Source organism: Columba livia, chromosome 17 (assembly GCF_036013475.1).
Source record: "Columba livia isolate bColLiv1 breed racing homer chromosome 17, bColLiv1.pat.W.v2, whole genome shotgun sequence".
NCBI classification, from domain to species: Eukaryota; Metazoa; Chordata; class Aves; order Columbiformes; family Columbidae; genus Columba; species Columba livia.
This window is the reverse complement of record NC_088618.1, coordinates 9,083,735-9,111,628: the sequence shown is the minus strand read 5'-3', so window position 1 is coordinate 9,111,628 and position 27,894 is coordinate 9,083,735. Positions and strand designations below refer to the sequence as shown.

Genomic DNA, 27,894 nt, shown 5'->3' with positions numbered 1-27,894 from the left:
AGCGGGGAGGGAGGCCCGAGGTCGGGCCGGCGGGACCCCGGGGGCAGCGGGATGTGCCTGGGGAGCCGGGCCAAAGCGGCACGGAGGGGACAGGACGGGCTGAGAGACGGATGGGGAGAAGATGGAGGGGGTACATTGGCGGCTTCCCCTCAGTTCCCCTCAGCCCGAAAAACAGGCAGGGTTTTTTGGCAGCGACCTGTGGTAAATCTGGCGCCCCTGCAGCACGCCAGGGAGGCGGTGTGTGGGGACACGGCTCCGCTCTCTGAGGGGCCACGGCAGGCGCGGGGGTCTCGCACCCCCACTAACTCAACAAGTTAATCCGCGTCACAACCGGGGTCACCCCGCGCGCTGGGGCAGGTCTGGGTGACTCGAGCCCGGAGGGACCGGGGAAGGACGCGAGGATGGAGCACCTAGCCGCGGAACCCGCCCCAGCCCGCCGCCTCCCTCAGCGCAGCCGCCCGGGCGCTGAGGCGGGCACGGCCCGGTCACCCCCCACCCCGCCCGCCGGCGGGAGCCCAGCGCGCGTGCGCGGGGCGGTGTCTCGGGAGAACTCCCACCGCCGGGCGCCGCCGCCATTTTGGTGCTCGGCTCTGAGAGGGGAGGGAACCGACAGGAGAAAGCGGGAGCCCGGCGCCTCTGCCTCCCCCGCGACTGGCTCCGACGCTGAGGCACCGTAGCAGGCTGTCCTCGCCCTTTTGCCGGGTCGCTTGTCTTTGTCAACCGCCGCCGCTCTTCGCCAGCCGCAGGCCCGAGAGAGGCGGGAAGGATGCCCTGCACACCCCGCCGCTGAGGGAGACTCGGGGGCCCTGACCGCCGCGTTTGGCCAGCCCCACCCCAGCCGCCCCTCGGTCCTCCGTCTCCAGAGGCACGGAGCTTCTTTCTCAGCATCCCCCTTTCCCGGAGCTTCCTCCCCGCGGGGCCGGGCGCTCGCCGCTTTCTTCTCTCCCACAGCCCGTTCCGCCTCCCAGGCCTTCTCTTCCCCGGGTCTCTTCCTCCGCCTGGGCCTTCGGGCTCTTCACCTTCCTTCCCCCTCTCCCTTCCCCTTCCCCGCCCGGAGCCATGTCCTCCGCCGCTCGTTTCGATTCGTCGGACCGCTCCAGCTGGTACGTGGGCCCGGTGTCGCGGGCGGAGGCGCAGACGCGGCTGCAGGGGCAGCGGCACGGCATGTTCCTGGTGCGGGACTCGTCCACCTGCCCGGGAGACTACGTGCTCTCGGTGTCCGAGAACTCCCGGGTTTCCCACTACATCATCAACTCCTTGCCCAACCGCCGCTTTAAGATCGGCGATCAGGAGTTCGAGCATCTGCCCGCCCTGCTGGAGTTCTACAAGATCCACTACCTGGACACCACCACCCTCATCGAGCCTGCGCCCAGGTGAGTGCCACCCCCTCCGCCCCACCCCCTGCCAGCTTTGCGAGGCGGGGGTGCCTAAGTCCAGCCTAGCAGCTCCAGGATCCTCACACTGTTGTAAGGCCATGCTCTGTGTACTAGGGAAACATTTGTTTATGGCCCTTGTTTGAAGCTGTTTGTAACAGTGGGCTATCTTAGCACTCTGGATCTCAGTGACCATTACGGGTTGCTCTTTGAGTCAGATCATCCATATAACGTGCGTGGCCTGGCCTTACAGTGCCTGTAGGCACGTGTAAAGGTACCCTCTGCATCTTTCCTACTGGTTACAATTGCCTTGTGAGAGGGTGTGGTCATGCTTTGTGTCAACCTATTCTTCTGGTATTGTCCTTCTGTTCCTATGATGGTTGAGAAGCTGGTTCACTGGTGGTCTCAGTGATTGAAGTACAACCTCTGAACTTAAGTTGCTTTCTGGCCCTGTATCCACACCGATTACGACAGAGCAGGCCTTTGTGTGGTTAGACTGCTTCACGCTGTTAAGTCAGCTTTAATGCATTCTAGGACAGCATTTCCCACACTTCTAGAGTGGCACTTCCACCTCCAAAAAATGTATTTATTTCTCACAGTTTGGTTATGACATCGTTCATCTATATCTGCATACATGACACTGAGAAATGCTATTCTAGGAGGATGGGAAAATGTGAATTGGCTGAGAGCTCATTCTTTGTCCTGTTCCCAATATGGGACATACCTGCAACTTGCATCAGTAAGCTGCTTATCAAGAATTCTAGAACATACTCCTTATTAATTAATTTTTAAAATTGCCCAGTATCTTATTTCAAAATGTTTGAGCTTTCTGGATAGAATGACGTGAAATAAAAGCTAGAAAAATAGTGACACATTAGAGAAGAAAATTCAAATTGGTTCACGTCTGATTTCTGCCATTTAAAATCTTACAATGTTTTGCAGATTAGCAAGTTCTTAGGGGGGAAAAAAACTTTGAGGTTTATAGTCACAATTTAACCTTGGCATAGGGCAGTTCTTAGTAACAATCAGTAACTTATCAAAGGCTGACAATAGCTTGTCAAGTTGGAAGACTTAAGTGGTCAAGGAAAGTCTTTCTGTAAAGCTGCCAGGTGATGGGAAGTATGTAGCAGAAAGCACTAGCTTCAAGAACTCAAAGGCTGAGAAGTCTTCTGGGTAGTGATGGTGCTATGGCTAGAGAGATGGGTGGATGCAAAAAAAACCCCAAACGAACAAAAAAACCCAAACAACTTTCACCATTGCAGGAACATAGAGCTGCCCAGTGTTATGTGCATGTTTAAACTTGTGGAGAGGTGGGAGGAAAAAAGTCCACACTGAAGCAGTCTTTATGCTCTGTTCTCCTTAGCCTGGGTACTGTTGTGCCTTTCTGGATGCAAAAAACTTAATCCTTTATGACAATGACTGACTTGGCTTTCTCAAAACACTTAAAAACGTAGCTCATTCCATTTGCTCACTTGGTATTTGTTAGGAGTCTTGTGTGAAATGTTCTATGAACATTTTAATACTGCCTTATTTTCAAGGTTTTGGTTGCATATTGTTCTCTCAGCATGCAGAGACAGATGTGATCTAGCCTACTGTGAATTGACAAGCTTTTTTATAAAGCAACAAGTGAAATTGACTCGATGGTTTTCCTTAGCATGATTTTTGTTATAAACTCTTTTAGAAGAATCAATGGCATGATTGATAGTTTAAAATTCTGTTTGAAAGAGACTTCCTGTTGCAAGAGGGAGGATGAGAGGGAGCATTTCCGGATTTTTTTTTTTTTAATTTATTTTTAGTTAATGGACTAGATTTAGGATAGAGGTTGAAGGTATGTGCTTTAGAAGTGTAATTGCTAATTCTTATTTCTCTGGCATTTTCAGGGGAACATCACACTCGGGTGCTTGTGCTTTTCAAGGTTGTTGATTCTTTAAATTTCATAAAGTACAGTATGAAGAGGTAGTTTTTGTGGTAGGATCAAGTAGTTAATGGTACATAGCCATACAACACTTTCACCTTTTGGAGATGACATTTTAAACTTGCAAAACAGTTTGTTTTGTGTCTATAATGAGCTCTGACCATCACTGCAGATGTTCCTGAGCTCTTGCTTATGCAGTGACTGCTTTCTAAAGGGTTCTTTCCCCCAGCTTTGGCTGCAGCAGAGTGTCATAAAGAAGCATATATCTTTCTGTTTAGGAATTCTGGCATATCTTGCAAAAATCATAGGGATTTGACTTCCATCTTATTTTGCAAGTAGTAAAAGAGAATCAAAGTAGGCTAATGACATGCATTCTTGCTATCATAGCTTAGATAATAAGTATCTGCTATGGCCTGTCTACGTTAAGATTTCTGACAGCTGCTTTGAATAAAATTCTACAATTTATTATGAAAATAGATTGCTGTGAAAATAGTCTTATTTGATGATAAATCCAAACATCAAATCTGTTTTAAACTCAGGTATCCAAGTCCACCAATGGGATCTGGATCTGCTCCTGCTTTGTCCACTGCAGAAGAAAATGTGGAGTATGTTCGGACTCTCTATGACTTTCCTGGCAACGATGCTGAGGATCTTCCCTTTAAAAAGGGCGAGATACTGGTAATTATAGAGAAGCCAGAAGAACAATGGTGGAGCGCCAGAAACAAGGATGGTCGGATTGGGATGATTCCCGTTCCTTATGTAGAAAAGCTAGTCAGATCTTCCCATGGGAAGCACGGAAACAGGAATTCCAACAGTTATGGTATTCCGGAACCTGCCCATGCTTATGCTCAGCCTCAAACCGCAAGTCCCCTTCCCACAGTATCCAGTACACCTGGAGCAGTGATCAATCCTCTACCATCAACACAGAATGGACCAGTCTATGCCAAAGCTATCCAAAAGAGAGTACCCTGTGCTTATGACAAGACTGCACTGGCATTAGAGGTAAGTTTTTCCTGTAAAGTGTTATGGTTTTTGATTGTTTTGTAAAATGATAAACTAAAAATTGTCAGTGGCAAAGATGGTGCGGTTGACTTCACATGGAGTCTGCATATCTATGTTAGGGGACTGAGAAGAAGTTAGGTTACATTCTGAAGAAAGAACTACAAAAATTGCTTCATCTGAACCACTTCCTTAGAGGAAAGTGACCAGGTTACTTCAGGACCTGTATTTACCCTCTCTTTGTGCCTACTCAACAGTGTAAATATGCTACAAGGGTAGTGGACTGTATACATCGTCCTGTGGAAGTGCTAGTGAGAGGATGACTTTGCTTCTCCACCTAATCTGGGGGAAGGAAAAAGATGTTTTATTAACTGTTGCAGTATTTCAGGTTGAGAACTGGCAGTAGCATCCTTCAGAGAAAGGTAAGGATTGCTGATTAACACAGTCTTTCTGATCCTTGAGTGCAGTATGAGATGCACTTGAGTATCTGGTCCAGAAGTACTGTAGTCTCTTATATTTTGGCTTTCAAAAGTGGAATTTGAGAAACCTTAAGACATAAATTGGAGGCGAGGGGGTTCAATAAAAGGCTGTAGTGTAGCCTCTAAACTTGTGTTGAGCCTTTAATAAGTTCCTATGCTTGCCAAAGCATTTTTTTATTAGGTATGTCTTCAAGACTTCAGAGCTTTATTCTTTAGATGGTAAAGAATTCCTGTTACAATTTTAGTTTAACCTGCATAAATGATGGATTGGAAGAAGTTTTTAAAGCTACATCCAGAACACTGGGACTGTTACTTTTACACTTAGATTATGCTGAAGGCTACTTAACCCAGTTCTCACCTGGAAAAAGTGCTAGTCTCAAAGATGAAATGTGAACAGGCTATAATACTTCAAGGAGCAAATGCAAGGCAATAACCAAAGGAAGCAACAGCATTTTAGCAAGTAAAATAATAATGGTTTTAAAAATACCTCTGAACTTTTCCTGTTGCCTTTGCTCAATTATTTTGCAAGTTAAAGCTGTTACCTATAGCTGATGCTTTTGACTGAAATCTGAAAGGTTATATTTGTGATTTCCAGTTATTCATAATAGTTTCCCAAAATGTTTTTCCTCCTGTATTTTTAAAACATCTACAGGTTATTACTCTTACAGGGTTAAAAGTTAAATATGTATCACTGGATTTTTCTTGAGCCTTATGAAGACTAGCAGCTTGTTATTTGTGAACAGTGTGTGAAAGTTATTATAGAGCAAAGTGTAAATTCACTGCCAACTGCACTGTACAGAAGATTCCTGCCAAAACTACTCATGCTTCTGAAAACAAAGCAAGGCACGCAATTGATTTTGTTAGGTTATCGATGCGTCATGGAATTACTTCAGGGAACTTGCTTTGCTGCAGGGTAGCAGAACCGCTTGGAAGGATAGCCCTCACAAATAGATTTTTCTGACTTGCTCTTTTGTGACCTAGTTAATGCCATCATTTTAGCTACTGTAGTATACCAGTAGGATTAATTCTCTGACCAGCATGTAGGTTTGAATTATTTTGAACCTTCAAATTTTGTTTGAGAGATGCTTCTCTTCCACTAAATTCTAATCACTTATTGTCTCATGTTTTTGTGTCTTTCATTGTTGGCATATTTTGTCTTCCTATGTAGTCTGTTTTCTTTGCAAGCACACCTTAGCCATGTTGTGCCTTTTCAAGAGGCTTCAGAAGGAGAATTCTGGGATGTGATCTACATTTTCGTGAAAATCAGTCATTACAGCTTCTCCATATCCATGCATAGGGAACTTTAGCAACCTTATTATAGCAATATTTTTTTGTCACATATACTACTCTGAAGGAAAAAAATCCAGCTGCTTTTAATGATCTTCCTTCAGATTGCCTAACACCTGCTGGGCCCTGATGATGTATTTAATCCCAACCTTATTAGGGTTCTACATGTCACTAAATAATTTGGACCATTCGAAGCTTCTGTTTTGTAAGAGCACTGAACTAGCTAGTGGTAGAGAAAGAACACGTTATGGGAATGTTTTGGTGAAGAAAGTTAATGGTGTTTTTTGAAAATAATAGTATTTAACAGCACTCCCCCTTAGTATAGGTGTACTCTAAATGACAGTTCAGCTTGGACAGGTAGAACACTTGTTAGTGCAATTATACAGTGCCTGGTTGTGTGATCTCATTTAAACTGATAAAACAATAGGAGAACAAAATATGTTTGCTGGTTCTAGCTTTGTGTGGTCAGTATACAGACGGTACTTAAAAGGAAGAGAATATCATCTGGAGTAAATAAAGCTATTGCGTAGTAATCTGCTCAACTTCCTTTTAAGTGGAGGGATGTCATTCTCCTGGATTCAGCTTGAAAATGAGGCAAGCTGTCTGCTTGCAAGTCCAGTTTTTCTGCTGCACACTATTGTTTACAGAAACTATCGGTTTTGTTTGAGAAAAGAAAGATTCACAGGCTATACGGAGAAGTTTGTTTTGTAAGGAAGGTATAATTTTATTTTTTGTTAATTTCTCATATGAAAAATGTAACTTGTAAAACAAGTGAATATTCTACTGGAAATCTGAAACAAAATCTGTTTGGTTGAAAAATGATTGTTTAACTTTTAAATAGTATTTAGAATGTGGCGGTTTAAGGGCAACTACAATGTTGTTCCTTTAAGGATACTAGTTAATGTAGCATTTACTACAATTTGGACTTTGCTGGCCTCAAATGACATAGCATTCGTATTGGTATTATTGACGTGACCAACATCTAAACGTTGACTTGGTCCTACTTCATTATATGCTCTACTTTATTCTCTAAAATAAAAAAATAGCAATCTATTTGTAGCCTAAAATAAAAGTTTTAAGTATAGCTACTATTTCAAAGCATACAATTGGTATACCTATAACTCTGGGCATCTCCCTGCACCAGTGAACAAGTAGTAAGGCCTGTGATGATTAAATGAATTTCTAAGATTTACATATACTGTTGTCAGTTGAGTTAGTTACCTTGGCAGTGCAGATTTAGTGTTGCCTGCAGTTTGTCATCACAACTAACTTTCTACTAATGTGTGAAATATTTTCATGGATACTGCATTAAAACAAACAAACAAATCCCAACAACAAACACCCCAACAACAACCACCAAACCACACACACACAAAAAAAGCAAACCAAAAAAGCCAAACAAAACAAGAACAAAAACCCCAGCCACTCAGATCTGTTTCTTTACTTGTGTGCTTCTAGCCAAGGAGCAATTTCCTTCTTTTCTGGTGCTCTAGAGGAAGGAATATGAAGGACAGGGATACAGTGTCCTGTATTTATTTGGACTAGAACCATACATTACAGTTTTGTACTGCTGTTCTTCAGTCATGCTTTTCTTTGGGAAAACTAGGAGAGCAGTCCTGTGTTCAAAGCTTATACAGAATAGCACTTTAATAAGGTGATGAATTTTGTAAGAGCAGAGATTCTTGGCACTGTTACTGTGATACAAAGCAGCAAAGTCTAGCTTAAAATTTCTCAGCATGTAATAACCTGTAGCTCTGTAGCCAGCCTGTTAACAATAATATGCTGCTGAAACCTTGTTTTAAATTGGCGTGCTCTAACCAGCATGTGAAATATATACAGTGCCCAGCAGACTGAGGCCTGCCATGCTTTACTTTAAGGGAGCTTATCTTTTGATAATTGGTACATCTTGTTTGGGTCCAGAGTAGCTGATTGACTGGATTCATTGCTAACTTTTACACAACAAAGTTCATTATGTCCAGCATAGTCAGTAGATAAACTAACGGTGGATAATTCCCTTAAAAATTAGCCAACTCTTTGAAGGCTGATTTAGGACAGGAACAACAAATTCCAAATTCACTTATAAAACTGAATGAAAGTGTAAAGAACCAGAAAATTGGAGACCAGCAGCGGCTACTAGACTTATGGCTGCCATGTGTTTGAAAAATGGTATTTAAATACATTGCAAACACTGTACTGAGTGTCATAGATCATTTTGAAGGCAGTAATAGTAGTCTTAGAGTTCATCTCCAGACTTGACATGACAGTGTTATGGAATCTGAAGATCTTTTCTTAAACAAGAATCACAGAATTGTTTAGGTGGGAAAAGACCCTTAAGAGCATCAGGTCCAACCATTAACCTAATATTGCCAAGTCCACCACTAAACCATGTCCCTAAGCACCGCATCTACACATCTTCTAAACTGTTCCAGGGATGGTGACTCAAACACTGCCCTGGGCAGCCTGTTCCAATGCCTGACAACCCTTTTGGTGAATAAATTTTTCCTAAAATCCAATCTAAACTTCCCCTGGCGCAACTTGAGGCCATTTCCTCTTGTCCTATTGCTTGGTACTTGAGTGGGGGTCAGTCTCTTCTCCCATTCCAACCTCCTTTCAGGCAGGTGCAGAGAGCAAGAAGGTCTCTCCTCAGCTTTCTGTTCTCCAGGCTGAACCCCCCAGGTCCCTCAGCTGCTCCCATCACACTTGTGCTCCAACCCCTTCCCCAGCTCCATTCCCTTCTCTCAATTCACTCCATCAATTCAAGTGCTTTCCTGTCGTGAGGGGCCCCAAACTGACCCCAGGTTTGAGGTGTGGCCTCCTCAGAGCCCAGTACAGAGGGACAGTCACTGCCCTTGTCCTGCTGGCCACACTATTCCCTGATGCAAGAGCTTCACTGTATTTTTATAGCAAAGTGTTTATACCAATTATGGCTTTTTCTAGACCTGTGCTGGCATTACAGTATTAACTAGTTTATCTGTTCTTGATGTATCAAACATGTATGTTTGCTTGTACAGAGTTAACCTGTCACTGACATGTTTTGGTGAAATAAATATCCATTCACCATAGTTATAACTGACTTACAATATTTCTCTTGGGCTTGTTACAATTAGGTTACAGTTAACTTTTCCTCTTCAAAGGAAAGTTGAGACAAGTAGGCCAAAATGTGCTAGTAGTTGAACTTTCTTAATTAGGAAATTAGGCTACTTCTTTCACTAGACAACAAGCATTGTGCTTTTCTTAAGCCAAGCTGTGTTAAACATTAAAATACATCTGACCCACAAGATATAGATTTTAAGCAAAATATTGAGCCTATACTTGTGTGCAGTGTTGATCAGGCAGCTTTAGCTCTGAGAACTATTGAATTGAAAGTGACACTGGCAGCAGGATTCCTGTGTCTGTGCTGACGTGCACCAGCTTTTCAGTACGTGACCTTTGAAAGTACAACAGACAATTACTCTCGATATTTTGTGTGCAATCTGAATTTTTATAACTTCCTCCTTTTCCAGTCAAAGTTATTTATGGCTCTCATGTTAGTGCTCAGTCTCTCACAATTTAATACACATGCACATTCAGAACTGTTTGCAGATGAAACTGAAAGCGATATGGATAACCTAGACAAGATCCTGTGCTACACTGAGATTCAGTGTGGCTGAAGAATGATGGTCTGTGGGAGCTTAGAGCTTTCTTATTTCTGTACAGTCATGACAGCGAGCTTCATCAGATGGAGACAGGCTACCATCATTTAATGAAGAGCAGCACTTTGGCCACAGTGCTGCAACCCCAGCTCTGGCAATTGTCCTAGCTATACTTGACATGCAAATTTGTATTGTTTTGCTCTGTTCCTAGATGAGGCTAGATCAAGAGTATCTAGGACTTCAACATTTCTGTGCTACCTTTTGACCTGCTTTCCTGTCTCAAGAATGGCTGAAAGTCCTCTGAACTGATTGATTCTCAGGTTTGGGCATCAGCTGTTAAGTCTTCTGGCACACAGCTTCAGAAGTGAAGGACAATTAAGCTGTGCTTTCAGCCTGCTGGTTTATTGAATCTTCCAATACATAAAGCACCAGCTACTTCAGTGTCACATTGTCCTGTTGCAGTGTGACTAAACTCTGCCTCTTTTGTGTAGCTCAGCTTTACACCTTTTGGGGACAATGGGATATCAGGTAATTTCTTAGTGTTGAGCCTTGTTTGTTCTTCTCCAGAACAGCCAGCTGCTCTGAACAACTGTTTAGATTTTGGTACCAATATTAGTGTTGCCAAGAAAGGTGAGTTGTTACACTTATTAGGGTAATGGCCAAGATTCAACACTCCATAAATTCCAAAAAGCAATATGTTTTCTATAGCTATTGACCCAGTGGGCTAAAATGATGATTTAGAGTTTTAATGTGTTTTTTTTCTCCTTAAACTTATATTACAGAACTCTACCAGCTATAGAACTGTTAACATACCTTTGTTGGAATATCTGTAAAACATGTTGAATTGGTTGACTGTGTGACTAAAATGGCACGCAGGAAATCTTTTGCAGTGTGTGAATCAGCTTCAAATGGAAGACAGGTATGGAAGAGTCTAGAGTGAGTGAAGTAACCTTTCTGACTGGCACATTCCATGGCTTGTTTCCCCAGGGCTTTGAATTCATGCTGTAACAGGGACATAATGAAAGGATGCCATCTAAAATACATTTTGATTTTTATCATTTGGGTGGAACCAAATGGCTGCATTTCAGGAGTATTACTCATTTCAGCAGTTGATACTTCCATCCAGTGATGCTGGCGTGCTTTACAAGGGAATTAACGTATCTGAGAGATGCTGAGACTAAGGAAGCATTATCCTAATTTACAGATAAGGGCCATGAGCTGTCCAGAGTCACACAGGAAGTTTGTGGCAGAGATGAGAATAGAACCAGGTCTCCTGACTCTGTCCTGTGCCTAATCATAAGGCAATCCTTCTGACTGGCTTAAAAAGCTCTCTGAAAAAAATAGTGTATTAAATATTAGATACTGATTTGTAGCAACTTTGCCCACTCAGCTGCCTGAAGAACATTTTACATTGTTAATCTATATGGTAGTTTGTTGCAATGCAACACACTTGTGTTGTAATTTTTTTTTTTTTTTTTTTTTACTTAGCTGAAGCAAGACTCCCAAACCTATTTATGTGCTAGAAATCTTTCGGAGTCACATTGAAGGATATATTTTTCTAGAGCTTCAAAATAAATAATGGATTCATCTCTATGGCACGTGAGCAGAATTAAATTGTCAGACTCAGAAAATGCAAGACGGTGTTTTTGATCCAGTGTACTAAAGATGTTTTGTGTTTTCTTCTTTCATGAATAAGATTGAAGTGTTTGAGAGTGGATTGGTTTTAGGGTGCAGTGCAAATGCAGTTTCTTATCATTTTCAACTGTTGTTATATTGGCTGCATCTTCCTGAATTTGGGTCTAAAACTTGGTACTCGAATCTGTCCTCAAAGGTTATTTAAATATAGTAATGTAACACTGAGTATTTATAGATGTTATCAGCCTTTTCCTAAAGAGACATTTGTTAGGTTCCTGTTTAGGTCATCTTGTTACTATTTAAAGCTTTCTGTTCAGTGAAAAGTTTGACAAATTGTGCTTGTTAGCAAATACACAATTTTTGAAGCATGCTGCACTGGTATGTGAAGAGATGAAAACCAGTCAAATTAATGCTCTATGTATGTGCCAGCCATCATGGGCAGTGTATAACTACTGAATAGTATATACTGGCTTCATGTTTGAGTTTAGGAATGGCATAAGAAAATATGTATATTTAAGAAAGTAACATGGTCTCAATTATATCCCAAGAATTTATGGGAATTCTGAGGGTTTTCTCCTCTCCTAAAAACCACCAAATTACAGTTGTTCCAAGTGTGACAGTTTCAAATGGGAGGGGGAAGAGGGGCAGACAGGACACAGTCAGTCCCACAAGCAGTGGAGAAAAAAGTGAGGGAGCAGCAACACATTTTGCTTAAATGCCTAATTTCATTCTAACATGCAACATAAAGCTCGAATTCCTACAAAGAGTTTCAAAGTTTGAAAATTGTTAAGAGATATAACACAGAGTGGCTGCCAAGGAGTTTATTATAGTATCTTAATCTTCACCTAAGGGTTCTTGCTTCTGAGTGATCTTAAAAAAACTATCTATTGGAGTAATGGTAACTGGTTTAAACAGGCTTTTGATCATCTAGCGACACACACTACTTTGCAAACTCAGGGTTTCATTCTTTAACAGAAAATATACAGGTCTTACGTGAAAAGTTTTAATCTGAGGCCCTCGACCAGGTCCTTAAACTATCTGCATCAGTTCTAAATTGTAATACTCTTTAGATAACCTAGACAAATTGTTATACACACTGTATCAGGACTAACATCTGTTTTCTCCTTAAATAAGAAGATTGAAAGCTTTGGATTTCACAGAAGTGGTTTGGTAAGCTGAGACTCAACTACGAAGAGCTTGGGCCGAGTTTAGGGAGAAAACTAAAGAACTGTTGGCCATTAGTCAAAGGCTGGTTCTACTTTTTGTGAAGTTCGTTATTTGCTGCTAGTGTCACTTTTCTAATATTTACTATAGTTGCCACAGAGCAAGTGAAGTAAACAGGAAGGGAGGTGTAAAGTCAGAGAGCTGCTGCAACAGACCACACGTTCAGCTATTCTGAAGCGTTGAAGGGAGAAATTACTATTTAGCTGATATTAAATGCTGCTTGTCATATTGGATATTTTGCTTTGTAAATTATCCAAATTAAGTACAGGCATTGAACAACAGTAAGAATATAACTTAGTATCATTTGGGCTGATGTTTCTTCTTGATCATAGTTTAGCTCTTCTCATCTTCCACTACTGAATAGAAAGAGACACAATTATGGTAGGAAAGGTCTGACATGTCGTGGTTCCTGTGTCAAATTCACTGACAGGAAGTAGAGGTGAAAACAACAAATAATGCTAGAATCTGTATATCTAATACTTAAAATAAAATTGAGATTGCTTTTGCCTGTTCCAGAAGTGTACCATTATTTTAGGAACTACCTAAGCTTCTTGCACTGTGGTAATTGGAACTAGAACTTCAAGTAATGGTTTGTTTGCCAGAGGAATCTCTCTTTGAAAAACTAAATTTCCTCCGAAATAAGTCATCTGATGCTAAAGTCAGTATGAGAACTGTGCTCTTTTGTTTGAATGGATATTGCAACTCTGGCCTTTGTGATGTTAATTATATCTAAGCTAAATATATTATGGCTGCATGAAGGTGTAAGCTTTCCTGTAGGAAAAAGTGTAGTTCAGCAATTTGCCTGAATATGTAAATGTACATTTAGTTCAGAGTATCAGAGGTGAGATTTCCGTGTTTGATAACTTTTTTTTTTTAATTATGCAGGTTGGAGATATTGTGAAGGTTACAAGGATGAATATAAACGGTCAGTGGGAAGGAGAAGTCAACGGTCGAAAAGGGCTCTTCCCATTCACGCATGTCAAAATATTTGACCCTCAAAACCCTGATGAGAATGAATGATTCCCTCTGCCCAATTTACACTGCTGCTTCATTTTCCTGGCTACCGTTAGCATTGTTTGAGGTGGGATGATGACTTAATGGCACATTGCTAGCATTGCCCGTTTTCCAGCTTGCTGCAGTTCGACGGTTCTTTTAATATACATTTGGAATACATACAACTGAAGTCACTGCCTGACCTTCATACCATAATTACATCATCCAGAATTTAATTTCACTTTTAAAACTCTGTTGGGCCTTAAGCTGGAGAAGACTGAACTGGTATATAGCAGAGAAGTATGGGAAGAAAACCTTTCATGTTGAGACTTCCATGGACCTTTTCTGGCTTGCTCAGTAGGAAGAGCCCTAATCTTAGATCAAACATGCAACTTGTGTGTTACTGTCCAACAAAAAGCAACAACAAAAATGCAATTTTAGGACTGAAGAAGACTTAGTTTTAAGAGAACCTGTCCTAAGGTAGTACATTTAAAATTATGGTCTCTTTAAAGGACAATAATTGAAGCTTATGTATTCTAAGCAGTTGTATTAGAAGCTGCTCTTTTCTGTTAACTCTTAAGCTTGTTGTTGACCTTCCTGAAACAGTGTGTGTTAAATGCAAATAACCATTGATTGAGCTGTATTGACGCTGAGGCATTTATTTATAAGGAAACTTAGGAGGGGTTGAAACTTGTAACCTGTTTTTGACATACTTAATGCATTTCTGTTGATTTTTGCAAGCACTAACTGTAGAAAGTTAGATTTAAAGGGAAACACTTTGGCCTGGTCTACATACAGCTCTTCTGCAGTGTTAAAAGTGTAGTTTTACTAGTATAGACGTGCTTGTCACGGAGCTGTTACTTGGTAGACAGATGGATCAGATTGCCATGGTGTGGAGAGGTAGGAGTGGGACAGAAGAACTTAATAAATACTGATAAAATCCTCCTATTTAAACATAAACCTTTTATACCCATTTCTCTACAGGCTCCCTTATCTCTCCAAAGTTTCCTAGCTATGCCAGCCCCAGCTCATTGAAAGCTTGTTTTCAAACACAGTACCATTTTTCCAGGGTGTCTCCACATTGCTGTACTTCTCCTCCAGAGCTGCGTTCATCTTATTTCTGCCCGCTCCTTGCTTGCATCCCAAGTCCTCTGCATGCTATCTTTATTTTACCCTTCTAACTGAGTCGGCTCTGCTTTATATATGCCCCAGATCCCCGCCCCCCTCCCAGCATCCTCTAGAAAATGGTTAATTGGAATCAGCTGCCTGGGTTCCCCATGTGAGAAATTAACACTCAGGCTGGAGGAGGCCACAAAGGTGTCTATTATCAGTATAGCTTCTTTTCCTTTTTCTGTACATAAGCTATACTGCTGTAATTGTACTTACAGTAGGGAACTATATGGCTGCAGGTAAATAAGTACAATTCATGCCCCACAGGTTAGGTCCTTAGCCTGTGTACAGGATATGAGAACTTAGGTACAGTGATATCCTGTGCCACCTTCTTTAAATGTGTTTTGTAGGTGAACTGGAATGCTCTTTTAAAAATAAGTGAACACCGAATTCACAGAATACGCGCCCGCAAAGACTACAACTACAAAACCTCCCTTTTCAGCCGGCCTGGTTAAAGAAAAATGTCTGTTGTGGAAGCTGACAGGAAAACAGCAGCCCCCATTTTTCAGCTTTGGAAGGCTGTCAGTTGTAGCAAAATGAGAAACGCCAGACACCTGCAGGATCTCACCAGTTCTTATCAATGTCAAATTATATAAAAGTTGTTGTCTTAAGTCCCAGCATGTTTTCTTGTTGATTTGTGTCACTTGATCCTAATAAAAGCACGTTGTTTTTAGCTCATGTGAAAGTGCTACGAGATCCTTAATTGGAAGGCACTGATAAGATGCAAAAATGGTGTTTGCAACAAGACATTCAAAATGCCGGGTTTTTTTATTAGCTGTTTTCTGTAGTATTGATCAAGTGGCTGACAGTCTAGAAGTTCTTGTAGAGCATTTTACTACCAAATTAACTGTGAAGTAGAGTAGCATTGACTGAAGTGTTTGGTGCTGTAATTCTTGACAATAGGCACTGACATTTTGTCTTGCAAGGAAAAGCTATGCAGCTCTCTCAACTAAAGTAGGTCATGCTTTTTCTGTGCCCCAACTAGATACCCGTAAGTTTACTACATAATTGTACTACTGAAAGTCATCTTTCGAATACAGAAACTGCACTAAACTCAGTCTGCTGCAGAGAAATCTTATTTCAGACCTGACCTAGTTACAGGCAGCTCTTCAGAAGACTGATTGTGGAATTCTTCCTTTGCATGGTAAATAAGTACTGTGAGGTTCGACATCTTGAACACGGCTTTTAACCTGGATTTTTTTTCACTGAAATAAATGTCTTGACTCATCCCCCCATTGAATCAGGTATACACTCTGAACACAAGCATTGTTTTAGGTCTAATTATGTTCTGATACTGCAGGAAAGCAAAATATTTTACCTTCAAAACTATGCAAAATTTGTGTGCAGTGGCATCTGATGCAAAGACAGGAATTCTTAAATTTCTGTGCACCTGGTTTCAGGCCATAGATGAGCAGCGTTTCTCTGAGTCGCAGCTTTGCGGGTCAGGTATGTTAAATGGTTTAAGTGTAGCATACTGCCCAGCCTGAGCTGATCGTGACCTTGCTTCAAAGTGCGTCTTTGCTGTTTTACTACGAGACAAGTATTTTCCTACAAAGACTGCATTTGATCAGTTGTGTTTCTCTCTGACGGACTCTGGATCCTCAATCGCCTGTTGCTTGCTTACATGTGTGCTGTCTGTTGCTTTATGAAGCCTCTTAAATTTGAGTGTAAATGTTCCTTGGGCGTGTAAGGTAATACTTAATATGAAGCATGAGAGCCTACAAGTGATGGCTTCAATCTATGCACCATTAAAGTTGTTCTTGCTTTTGAACTAGGAGCTGGTTTAATTACCTGGTGCCACAGTAGTTAACTATCCTGAAAGGCTGTTCGACTTCCTTCTGTTGTGTACACGTGTATATAGACATCAAAGCCTCCGACCAGTCTGAAAGGTTAAATGAAACCTGTTTTAATCAGTGTCCATCACTGGATAAGCGCTAATTTAATTCATGATTGTTTACAAATTGGGAAAGAATAAACAAAAGGGAATATCCTGTTTGGGTTGAGGCTCTGAAGAGCCTGAGCATTATTTTTGTAAAGGGAAAAACAGCATTCTTTGTGCCATTTCATGTGCCTGTGAAGTAACTTTTTATATTGTATTAACATCCGGGGAATGAGTGGGCTGCCTTTGTTTTCTAGTCAAGTTTTCAAGCATTTTCCTCAAAACCTGCATTTGAAAGTGAGACCTGCCTAAAAGACTGCCTTTTGGGACCAGTGGAAGCATTCTTGTATAGTTGTCATTTTCTGTTTACTTGTGTTAAATGAAAGTGTGTTTTGGGACAAGGATACAATTATTGCAGTGGGAAAGGTGGCCTTGTATTTGAGACAGTCTTCACTGTGTAAACTTTAAAACACAATATGTAATTTAAAGACCATGATCTTCAGGCAATAATATTAAGTGTAAGCTTTTAAAATTTATTTTGGGGGATTATAGCTTGTTTTATTTTTTGTGCTATAAGATTAACAGTATTAAATGAATTATATTCTTAGAATACATGGAGTGTCTTTTCTTAAGATTAGTGCCTTTTTAATTTCTTACTCCACTTATTTCATAGAACTGGTCCCAACATCAAGCCACTGTTTGTTATTTTTTTTTTCCCAGTGCCCTGTTTGTACAGTCTAAATAAAACTTGCCTCAACTTGCAGTATTATTTGTTGTCTTTAGTCTTAAAACCTTGACAATATCAGCAAAGCATTTAAGTCCTTACTCTGTCATGACGCTGCCCTGTTTTGTGGTGCGTGACAGTGCAAATCCAAGTTTTCCAGAATCCAGGGGAGGATTAAGCACGAGAAAACGCTGTTTCCAGGCTGCACGGATACTCTCCTATTCCATCCTCACGCCTCTTCTCAGACTCTGCTGCTGCGATCCGGAGAGTCACCTGAAAAAGATGCATCTCTGGTTACACAGATTGTCACCCCTGTCACTTCAGTGCTCTTCCTATCGCCATATTAACACTGCTCCTCTGCCCAGGCTTCTACAGGTCTCTAGGAACCACAGCCTTCGTTTACTGGGATGCCCTTGATGGTGCTCGTGTGAATGACCGGTTCACGCACGTGGTTTGAGTTTAGCTTGTTATTGTTTAAATGAACACGGCACAACCTGTGCGGGTAGTGCAGAGCGGGGTGTTGGCATTCCAGCCACTGCTGGAAGGTGTCAGCATAATGTTTATATCTGCTTTTGCCAGTCAAAAATAGGATGTTGTCTTTTGCCTTTTTACAGTCAATCCAAATCAAGAATAGCACAAACTAGAACTTCAGTTTCTTCAATATTTAGGATTATTCAGTTAAATCATTAACAATGGGTTGAAAGTTGAGACGATTTTACATAGGAGAAAAACTGAAGAGGAACGTTGGACACTCAGCTGCTGCAAAGGCAAAGTCTAAACAGCTTGTGTTGCTTCCGTGGACTCCTTGTGGGTATGTTCACAGCCTGTGTTTGTCGTCTTTGGAGTACAGATTTCCCTGCTATGTTAATAAACGTTGATAGCCAACTCTGCATAGCGTTTTATCATCAAATAGTCACATTTAGCACGTTACATTTCAGAGAAAAGCCGTAGTATTTCAAATACTCAAGCAGGCACAGGGAAGGCACGTGTAGCAGTCCTGATAACCCCATTTCAAACTGTTGTGTATGCCATCGGCTGGACGTACGAGTAGGTTACTGCAGCTCCTGCTCCTGACATCTTCAGTAGCTCTTCCTTTACTATTTAAGTAGCAAAACTGAGCATCCCCTGCTATACCAGCTGTCTGCTTCCTACACGCTGCATTACAGCCACGGGTGCTGCAGCAGCAGCGCTGTTCTGGGTACGATTCAAATGGTGCTGCAGGGGTGGAGCAGGAACAGCAATTGCATCAGACAGGGGCCTGGGCTGGGCTTTGTGCTGGCAACACCCAGAGTTCTCTGACACTGAACTGCAGCATCTACAGCCACTTTTATTAAGCAGCGGGACACAAAGTGCTTTCATAGCCGGGGGCTTGGGCAGGTTTGGAATGCCTGTGTTCTGTACATGAAAAACTATCTGTACCTCAAAATGCATCAGGTGTCACCAAGTGTAAATCTGTACCACTTCATATTGAAGCGAGGCCACAGCAATCTACGTTTCCTTATCTCACAATGTGTTCAGAAATGACTCCTTTACCACTTGCACCAGGAGTGGGTTGCTTTACCGCGGCACGTTTCATTTACCAGTAGTGACCAGTACACAGTCCGAGGGGGCTGCAAGGGACTGGGATTTGTCTCTGCATTTTAAAATGCAGCTGTTTCCTGCCTGCTCTCGTGTGAATCCCAGCAGTGCAGCCCTCCAGCACCCACAGCTCACTCATCCTCCCTCTCTCTGGCTTCTTACCGCTGACACTGACCTCCTGGGTGATTCTCCAGCTGGGGACGGCAGCTCCCAACGCTCAGCTTCTCCCAGGGCCGGCACAGCCCTCTCGCTGCAGTCAGGACTCGGGTTTTGTACCTAAAGCTCCAGAAACAGCCAAATTGGCTCAGCAAAAAGTCAAAGGTAACTAGAAACAAGCAGTAACTCAAACTGGGTTTATTTCTGGCTTACCTGCATGCAGGCTTTCACTAATTTAAATCTGAACTAGTTTGGTTAGGTCAGTCCAACAACAGGCAGTGTAAGCCATAATTTTTATGTGCAAGCTAGCTGTGATGAGCTGGGTTTACCAGTTTCTCACCCTCATTTAATCAAAAGGTTTTATTTCTAAACCAGTAGAATAACAAACACCCCTTTAGAGCCAACCACATGTATCCCTGCTTCAGCTTACACCAGTAGGACATGTGCCTAAACATGCTCAAATAAAATGGTGTCACAGCAAAAGAACGTGTTTCCTCGTAATTTTTTATTACGATAGCGTGATTGCGCATGTAGGAAAGCTCCTCAGGTTTGTATCTGCCAGCAGGAATGGCCCACCTTGGAGCAGCTGTAGCGCTTTCTGTCCCTTGCTGTCCCCTCTGCCTTTTTCTAGGGGGCAGATCAGCTGCTCTCGTAGCAGCTGTTGAAGCACAAGTCACAGCTCAGCGGGGTAAGGTACAGCAGTTCCAATTTCAGGTTACCTTAATACCCCGAGCTGCAAACTGTGGCAGTCACTGAGCAAACAGCTGAGCCTTCCTGCAGCAGGACTGCGAGGCCAAGAGAGACAGGCCTGCAGCAGGGCAAGAAACCATCACAGCTGTCCCAAAGTCAGCCCCCTGCACTGAAATGTGAGCCCGGAGAGCTCGCTTACAGCCCGAGTTGCACCAGTTACTGTATGTAGCTCATTAACACGACTTGTGTGCCCACCTTGGGCTCAGTGCGCTGCTCCAGCGGGACCCCCGACAGGAGCGGCCTGGGAACCCAGCACCCATCCCGGGACTCGGACCTGTCTCTTCTTCGTACCAGCACAAGCTTTGGGAGCTACAAGCTGAGCTACTGCCCCTGCTCAGCCGTGTGACAGCTGCTCTGGGGGAACCCAGCAGCCCCGGGTGCGGCACACGCAGCCTCACCTGCAGGAGATGTCACCCGCGACGCCTCTGAGGCAGGCGGGGGAGCGAGGGAGGACAGAGAACTAACGCAGCCGTCTCCTCAGATAACCTCCCCAGCACCTGCTCGCTTCATTCCAGGCATTTTGTAACTAGAACCCTCCCTGCACGAGTTATTAGTCTAACCTGCCGCTGGCACAGCAGACAATCGGGATCAGAGCTAAATCTGGGGACTCCGCAGGGAACAGGCTCCTGCTTTGTGCCTCCTGGCTCGTCCAACAAGGGCAGCTGAAAGTCAGCACTGAAAAATCCTCCACTTGTAATCTTGCATTTAGTCTAGAAATTAAGCAGCACAGCACAAGAGAAGGCGTGGATCCTGCTAATGCCCCTCCGCTGTACTGTGTTTCCCAATCTGCATTAACCAATGAATTCTCACAGACCCTGGGGCAAGAGCCGCTCTCGCTTGTGTGTCACGCAGCGCTGGACGAGCTGCTTTGCCATCCCCCGGCTGCCCCAGCACCCCAGATTCAGCCGACTTGGCAGGACCAGCAAGTCAGCGGAGAGGACGCTATTTTGAAAAGACAGAAGGGACTGACATAAGTGAACAACAGGAGCCGGTTTGAAACTCTTGGCACTCGGCTCCTGCTCAGCCCCCCACCGCTCTGCAGCCCAGCCAGGCAGCGAGACCCCCAGGGGTGGTCCTGACAGAACCGACAAAGCCAGCCAGGCCTCAGAGCACACCCTCACTATCCTTGTCATCAAAAGCATTAAAATCAAACTAGCCCATTTTTCGTCACAGTGCAGTAATGGGCCCATGTATTTCCAGACTCCAACCCCATGGTTTTTTTACGGTATTTTATGTTACTCTACTAATTTGATCTGGATTATAAGGTAGTACAGGAACTCTCACTGGGACTTCCACATGCTGAATCCATTTCTGTAACACCCGACTGTTTCTTTTTTGCCCTCATCTTGTGACCAGTGATACCATTGATCCACTGACCTCAAAGAGAAACAGCTTTTCTCTTTCCAGGTGTCGCAGCTGGCGATCTGGCTGCGAGTCTGCAGCGACAACTGGCACACGCAGCGCTGGGCTGGCTTCCTGCTGAGCATCCAGCCGAACGCGCTGCACGGCACAAAGAACATGCGGTTCATCGGATTCCAGCTTCTTAACGTAAGAAAGAGCCGTGTCCCTCAAGGACCAAACGCCTCCCACTGCCCCCAACTACCTGGAATAGCTATGGCTACTCAGCACTTCGGAGAACTGATCTAAAATGAACAAAGATAATTTCCCTGCAATAGCACCTTGGCCTGGATGTGGGACACATTGCGTCTGAAACAGAAAGGCTAAAATTGGCTCCAGTCAGGGATTCTGCTAACGCAGGTCTGACCAACACACGCAGGATATTGGCACTATTGGAAACCTTAGACTGAAATCACCCCAAACTGCAGGACGCACCCCAGCAGCAACACTAAGGTTACTTCCAGTGGTCAGTAGTGGCTCCTGCCTGTATGGGGCTGGGTGACCCACCTTCGCCATCACTGGTGACCAGCAGGCCGAGGCAGAGGCAGGCGATGGGATGGGAACAGCTCCCCAAGGGTGCGACAAGGCGCTGGGTTTGCGCTGCACAGCAGTGGTCGCCCCCAGACCTCCACAGCGGTGTTTGTGGATCAACGCTGGCCTAAGTTTAAATAGATAAAAGTAAAGACATCGGAGCGCAGCCTGGGAACAGAAAGCGTGCACCACCCCTGGGAGGGCAGGAAAGGCACTGGACTTCGTTTGTCAAACACGCAGGGCTCACGCCTCCCTCGCCGCAGTGCCCTGATTTCAGCCGCACGTCACAGTCCAATGGCACCGAAACAGCGACAGAAAACAGGGGAGCAGAGGTAAGAGCCGATGTACCTGGGGAAGAACAGGCTGGTTTAGCACCCCTCCCCGCGGCCAAATGCTCCGTGGGCTCTGTAGTCAACACCCAAAATAGAGCTGTATTCTGTGCCTCCACCAACACACAGTCCCGCTGCAGACGTGTCCGGGCATTGCTGGGGCAGCAATTTACAGCAAAGGGAGTCACCTCGGGAGCTGCTGACACCGCACCCCGCTGTCCCTGGCTCCTTTCCCCCACCATTCAAGCTGCCTGTTGGCACTTGCTGCAGGCTGGGAACGTGACACAGGGCTCGATCCAGTGGGGAACGTTGGCAGGGTTTGGGCAGAAAGGAGGAAAGGTCCTTCATTAACCTTGGGGTGCAAGTCAGAAAGCCACCATGCGTGGCTGCCATCTAATGCCCAAGACACTTGGACACAAGGGGTCCAGCCCAGTCCAGCCGAGCGGCTCCCAGCCTGGTCTATCTGGGACGGGCCACGCTGCCCCGGAGCCCTCACGTGCTTCCCCACACACAGACACGTCCTCCCTGCCGAGAGCAGCTCCTCCCGGGTAACCACCTCCTCCTGCCTCGTCCTGCTGCCAGGGTCCCTCCCCAAACGTGAGCTGCTTCAGCCCCAACTTGCCGCAGACTCGGCTCCGTCAGCACCTCGACAAGACCAGTCACGCGAAGCCCTCGCTCAGCCGCCGCGGGAGCTTCGCCCCTCGCGAGCTCCAGTCACGAAGCAGCAACGCGGACCAATTCTTGGGTTTCTCCGTATTCTCTGATACCTGAAAACCTTTGCAGCAAACCCAGAGCAGGCTGCCCCAGCTCTGCCCCAGCTGTCCCCTCGCAGGTCACACGCTGTCACTGGGTGGCACTGTGCCCCTGCCTCTGCAGCGCCCAGCTCCATCCTCATCCTCGCCAGGCTGTCCGGGGGCTGGGGCCAGGCTCTGCTCACCGAAGCCACCCACGCATGGCAGCCACCCTGCTCGGCCACCATGGACACAGCAACATGCCCGGGAGCCCGCAGGGAGGTGATCCCCGTGCCCAAACACGGGCTCCCGCTGCCGCCCTGCCTTTCCCCGCTATGGTTAGTTTCATGACTGTGGCAAAAGGAGATCAACTGCATCTTTACAATATCCTCCTCCATAAAACTAATAGGCCAGGCAATTGGGACAGCGCCGTGAAGTACTTTATAGTCTGGACACGAGGAGTTCGTGCCGCAGCTCACAGGCCGTCCCAACCCCAAATCCCAGGAATCCCCGTGTTGTTCCTCCCCGCCGTGCCCCATCGTGGGCTGGCAGCAGTGTGAGGATGAGTGCGGTGCCCCGCTGCCCGTCTGCCTTCGCTTCTCTCCCGCCACCCCGAGCCCCACTCGGCTCCAGCTGCACGAGGCCCCTGGAGCAGCCGCAGGGATGAGGGTTTCTCCTTTCCAGGGCACTGTGCCACAGCCCTGCCCCGATTCCCAGAGCTTTTACACCATCAGCGTGAGCCGAGAGCCCAGAGCCCAGAGCCAGCTCTGGGCCAGGGGGTTTCTTTGTAAACTGCCTTTTGCTTCATTTGCAATTGAAAGCCGGAGGCCAGGCTCGGCCTGCGGAGGAGCAGACAGCCCGTCTTGACACGATGATGGTAAAACCCACTCAGCTCTGTAAAAGTCCCTTTCCTCGACAATGATGTCCCTGTTTGTCTGGGAAGCTGGAGGTGACACATTTGGTGTAACCCAGAGCCCCATTTTGGAGGGCACCTGGGCGTCCAAGGGATCAGTTTTGCTTTGAACATTGCCAGGACCCGACAGATCTCAGCGCTCCAAGTGTACATGAGCCCAAAACCTGCACCAGGGAGCCCGGTCCTGGCTCCAGCAGTGGCTGGATGTCCAACCTCGGGGAAAACCACAGCCAAATGGAGCAGCAGCTGCCCACCTTCCTTCTTCCTGAGGCACAAAAGCAGCCTAAGAAAAGTTTCCTTTAATTGCTGCCCTGACATTAGACCTTCCAGGGAGAATGAGAACAAATGCACCATCAGTGGCACCAAGGGAACGGACCCTGAACGACTTGGAAGGGGGTTAATTAGTTTGTTGAAATCCTTCTCTCTCTAGTTGCCACCTATAGCTCCAAGACCTGGCAAACATTTGGGAAAAAGGATCTCTGCTGAAGATCAGTGCTCTTGAAAGGTATGAGATGAAGATCCTCTGTGGAGTATAACTGTTGGGAAATACAGTAGAGAAGACTGTTCCTCTGCCTTTCAGGTAGAAGACAAATGGGAGACAGAAAAGCAAAAGGTTTCCAGGTCTCTATAAAAGTCAGAAGGGAGACAAAGCCCATTTCTCCCCTCTGTGGTTACTGTCCTTAACCTCTCCTTGCCTTAGTGTCCCCACCTACCCCACGGGACAGAGTCACCTTTAGAAGTGCTGAAAAGCTTAACTAGCATTTGAAAAAATGACTCAAATGATACAAAATGATTCAAGTGTGCTGGCCTGAGGGAGCTACGTCAGAAATCCCAGCAGCCCCTTACAAACAGTTTCATCCTTAACTTCATATTAGATGTGTTCACTCCAGAGAGTTTTCTACAGCAACTGCCAGCCTCGCCATAGCTGCCTTGAGTGCCCCATTGCCAGCAAGATTTGGCACCACCAGCACTTCTGGTCTGTCCACCACCACTGTATCTTTGTGGCAGGACGGGAGGGTTAAAACACGACCCTGCAGCTGGGTGAGCACCATGGGCAGCACTTTGGGACTAACACTTCCTCAAGTACCTCATCCTGAAGTTGGGACTAACTTCATTTGGACTCAACAGCAGAGCTCTGTGCCACCCTGTCGGGGACAGAACGGAGCACAGCTCCAGCTCCACAGCCAAAAGTCTCCTTTAATCCAAACCAAGATTTCTTCACTAGGTACATGACGAGCTGCCCACCCTACCTTCTATACTGCCCAGCGACACTTGTATTTCAAACTAATTGCCACTACATCATCTGATCCTGCCCAGATGTCTAAAAGAAACAACATCCTGCATACCGCTGGGACCTCTTTCTCAGAGTCTGTGAACTCATCTCCATCCAGCACCAGCATGGATGGAACAAACTGAAGCAGTATTTTATTGCTGAAGCATAAAACATGGGAATAAACAAGCACCGAAGTGCTACTGATCATTAAAACCAGATGGGAGCCCATTTACTGCCTCCAGCAGCGAGGTGCCACTGCTGCTCCCCTGAGGCCCCATTGAAATTGGAAACCCCACGCACCATCTGGGAGGTGCTGGGCGGCAGTGGCTGCAGGCAGCCCCTGGAATTCAGGCCTGGATTTATCGGTACTGACCTCTCACCACCAAACCAGCGATAACCAAGGAGCGTCAGAGCTTTTAGTCCTGGCTCCAGAAGCTCAGTCATTCCTGGAAGGTTGTGTCTACATGAAAATGCCCCAGTGGGGATGAGCAGCCTGTCCAGGGGCAGCCCCCTCGCCCAGGGGAGGTGGGATGGGGAGATCACAGGCCCAATTGTCCACACGCAGAGCAGGGGCTCAGCTGCATTTCAGCAGTGTTTGCTCAGAAAATCGCCACAGGGGCTGGTCACCCCTGTCCAGTTCAGCTCCTGGATGGTGGATTATCCAAAGCAATCCAGGTCTGATTTTATTTCCTTGCTGACCAGAGCTGCCTGGCACAAGAAGCTACGTACCATGGTGGGAAGAAGCCAGGGGCTCTTTCCTCCCCTCCCTAATCAACAAACCTGCCACAGATAAACATGCAGTGAGAGCATTCCCAAAGTCTGGAATGCTGGAAACTGGCCTTCAGAAACAGCTTGATCCTGAGCAGCCTGAGCTGCAAGCTGAGCTCAGTGCCTGGCCTAGACTGAAGCTTTGCAATTTGTCTTGGAGCCCCATCTTCCCGCGGCAGGGAGCCCTCTCAGCAGCCCAAACCCGGCCAGGAGGATTTCCTGGGCTGCCCCTGCAAGCCAGAGAGGAGATGCAAATGGAGCAAGAGGCTGCTGGAGAAGCAGAGACAGACAGATGCTTTTACACTTCAAAGGAAACAGGGCCTTGTGAGGTTTTGGGGAATACGCACAGATCGATAGACCCCTTTTAAACACCAAGCACATTTGCTCAAGTGTGAGGCAATTAGTCCCTGAGGATGGAGGCAGGACAGGGCCATTAACAGACATACGGGCAGGATGAGGCGAGGGATGCGAAACATGCGGCACGGCCCCACGCGACACTGGCGCTGCCAGCCCAGCCGGAGGAGCTGGAAGCCTCGCTGTCCCGCCCCGCGCGCTCATCCGCGACTTTCAAAATGTTCCTGTGCCCCTGGGGGCTCTACAGGGAGCACATTAGAGTCATCCAGCCCATGTCAGCACGATGCTCAGCGTATCCCTTTGGTGAACAGGAAGGTTTTGATCATATCCCTTCACCGCTCAGTTGTCCACTGTTCTTATTCCTGGAGAATGATGAACGGGGATGCCCTGAAGGATGCAGGAAGACTGACTTACACTCACTGCATCTGCAGCAATTCTCATTTCCCTCGCACCTGAATACTGGTGGGTGGTGCTCTGGATGGCTCTGTCTCCACAGAGCCCCTTCTAGACAGTGAAACAAGAGTCAAAATCAGCGAGCAGAGGGCTGGCTGCTCAGCGCAAACAGAGCCAGCACAGGGACGGACGCCACTGTGCGACAGAAATCAGGCCTGACCCATCCCCCTGTGCTCTGCACCAGCATTTCCACACAAACCTACCCTCAACCCAGACTGCCAGGTGCTGGCGCTTCACAGCCCCACAGGTGGGGCTGGAGAGCGAGGGTGCCAGCACTCAGGAGGTCCCTCCTGTGAACAGCTGCTCTGTTTACACGTACAGTCTTATTTTTCAATGCAAAGCAGAGATACCAAAACTGAGCAATGTTTTATACCTGGCCGTGTGACTGACGGTGTGTGACAGCTACCTACCCCTGTTCTCCTTTACAAAGGCACAAAATTTTCCCTCCTCGGTAAAAATAGGAGAGGAAGAAATAAAAATCTCAGTATGTCCCCAAAGAACTGTAGGAGATGGAAACTAAATCCATCCACTGCACTCACCGAGCAGGGGGTTGTTTGGGCAGGAACACCGTAGTCATACACCTGCACATTCCAAGAAAAAGTAGAGTATTAGAGAAGTGTCAGAGGCAATTCAGCACCCTACATCAAAGTACTTCATGCCATAAAACAGACCCACATAACCTGGAAAAACAAATGAGGAACACCACCAAATCAAGGTGAGCTACAGTAGCTCTCCTCACCCCTGTATTGAAGAATTGCTTTGTTCGTGGTTAAAATTTTGCCTGATGTTGATGCTCAGGCCCAGGTATCCAGAACACTTCAGCATTTGTTCTGGGCAGCGCACACCGCAGGCTGCGGAGGAGAAACGCTTTCCCAGCTTGCTTCACTCTGTCCTGGGAGCCTGCAAGCAAGATTTGCTGCAGCGTCTAAAAGACACATTCAAGCCTCACTTTTTCCCTGCAAAGCACAACAGCAAGACCAGCTTACCTGGAGCTGCTGGGAGCCAAGCCAGGAGCCCACCTGCTCCTCACAGCCGGGGGAACCAAACACCCAGCCCCACAGAAACAGGCAGAACCAGGCACCCCCACTGCACCAAATGTGCAGCAGAGCTGTGCCGCTGAGCCCACTCTGTGGGGGCTGTGGGGCAGCGATCACTGGGGCAGAGAGGAAAGTGCCACAGACCACCCCTTCCCCATGCTTTGGGGAAAACCTTTTGTCCTCCCTTCACAGCTGAGCCTGGACAGTTTTACCCCCCTCTCTTTGCTCTTGGCCATTTTCAAAGTAAATGAGGCAGAGGGTGAGGCAGCAGGTAAGTGGAGACACCTGCACCCCACACATTTGGCAGCAGATG

General features: G+C 45.7%; 1 protein-coding gene across 1 annotated transcript; it reads left to right on the top strand.

Annotated features, from left to right (window-relative positions):
• The first annotated feature begins 536 nt into the window (after positions 1-536).
• CRKL (CRK like proto-oncogene, adaptor protein) lies at positions 537-17,349 on the top strand. Its single transcript, XM_005503881.3, has 3 exons — positions 537-1,373; positions 3,828-4,290; positions 13,430-17,349. Exons 1-3 carry the CDS (start codon positions 1,060-1,062, stop codon positions 13,562-13,564), a joined length of 912 nt encoding a protein of 303 aa, XP_005503938.1. The 5' UTR covers positions 537-1,059; the 3' UTR covers positions 13,565-17,349.
• The last annotated feature ends 10,545 nt before the right edge of the window (positions 17,350-27,894 follow it).

Bases quoted from the DNA above. Each gene is read 5' to 3' on its own strand.
- CRKL (XM_005503881.3), top strand. From the start codon at position 1,060: ATGTCCTCCGCCGCTCGTTTCGATTCGTCGGACCGCTCCAGCTGGTAC. The intron at 1,374-3,827 runs GTGAGTGCCACC...TTTTAAACTCAG, and splicing joins CTCATCGAGCCTGCGCCCAG to GTATCCAAGTCCACCAATGG. The intron at 4,291-13,429 runs GTAAGTTTTTCC...TTAATTATGCAG, and splicing joins AGACTGCACTGGCATTAGAG to GTTGGAGATATTGTGAAGGT.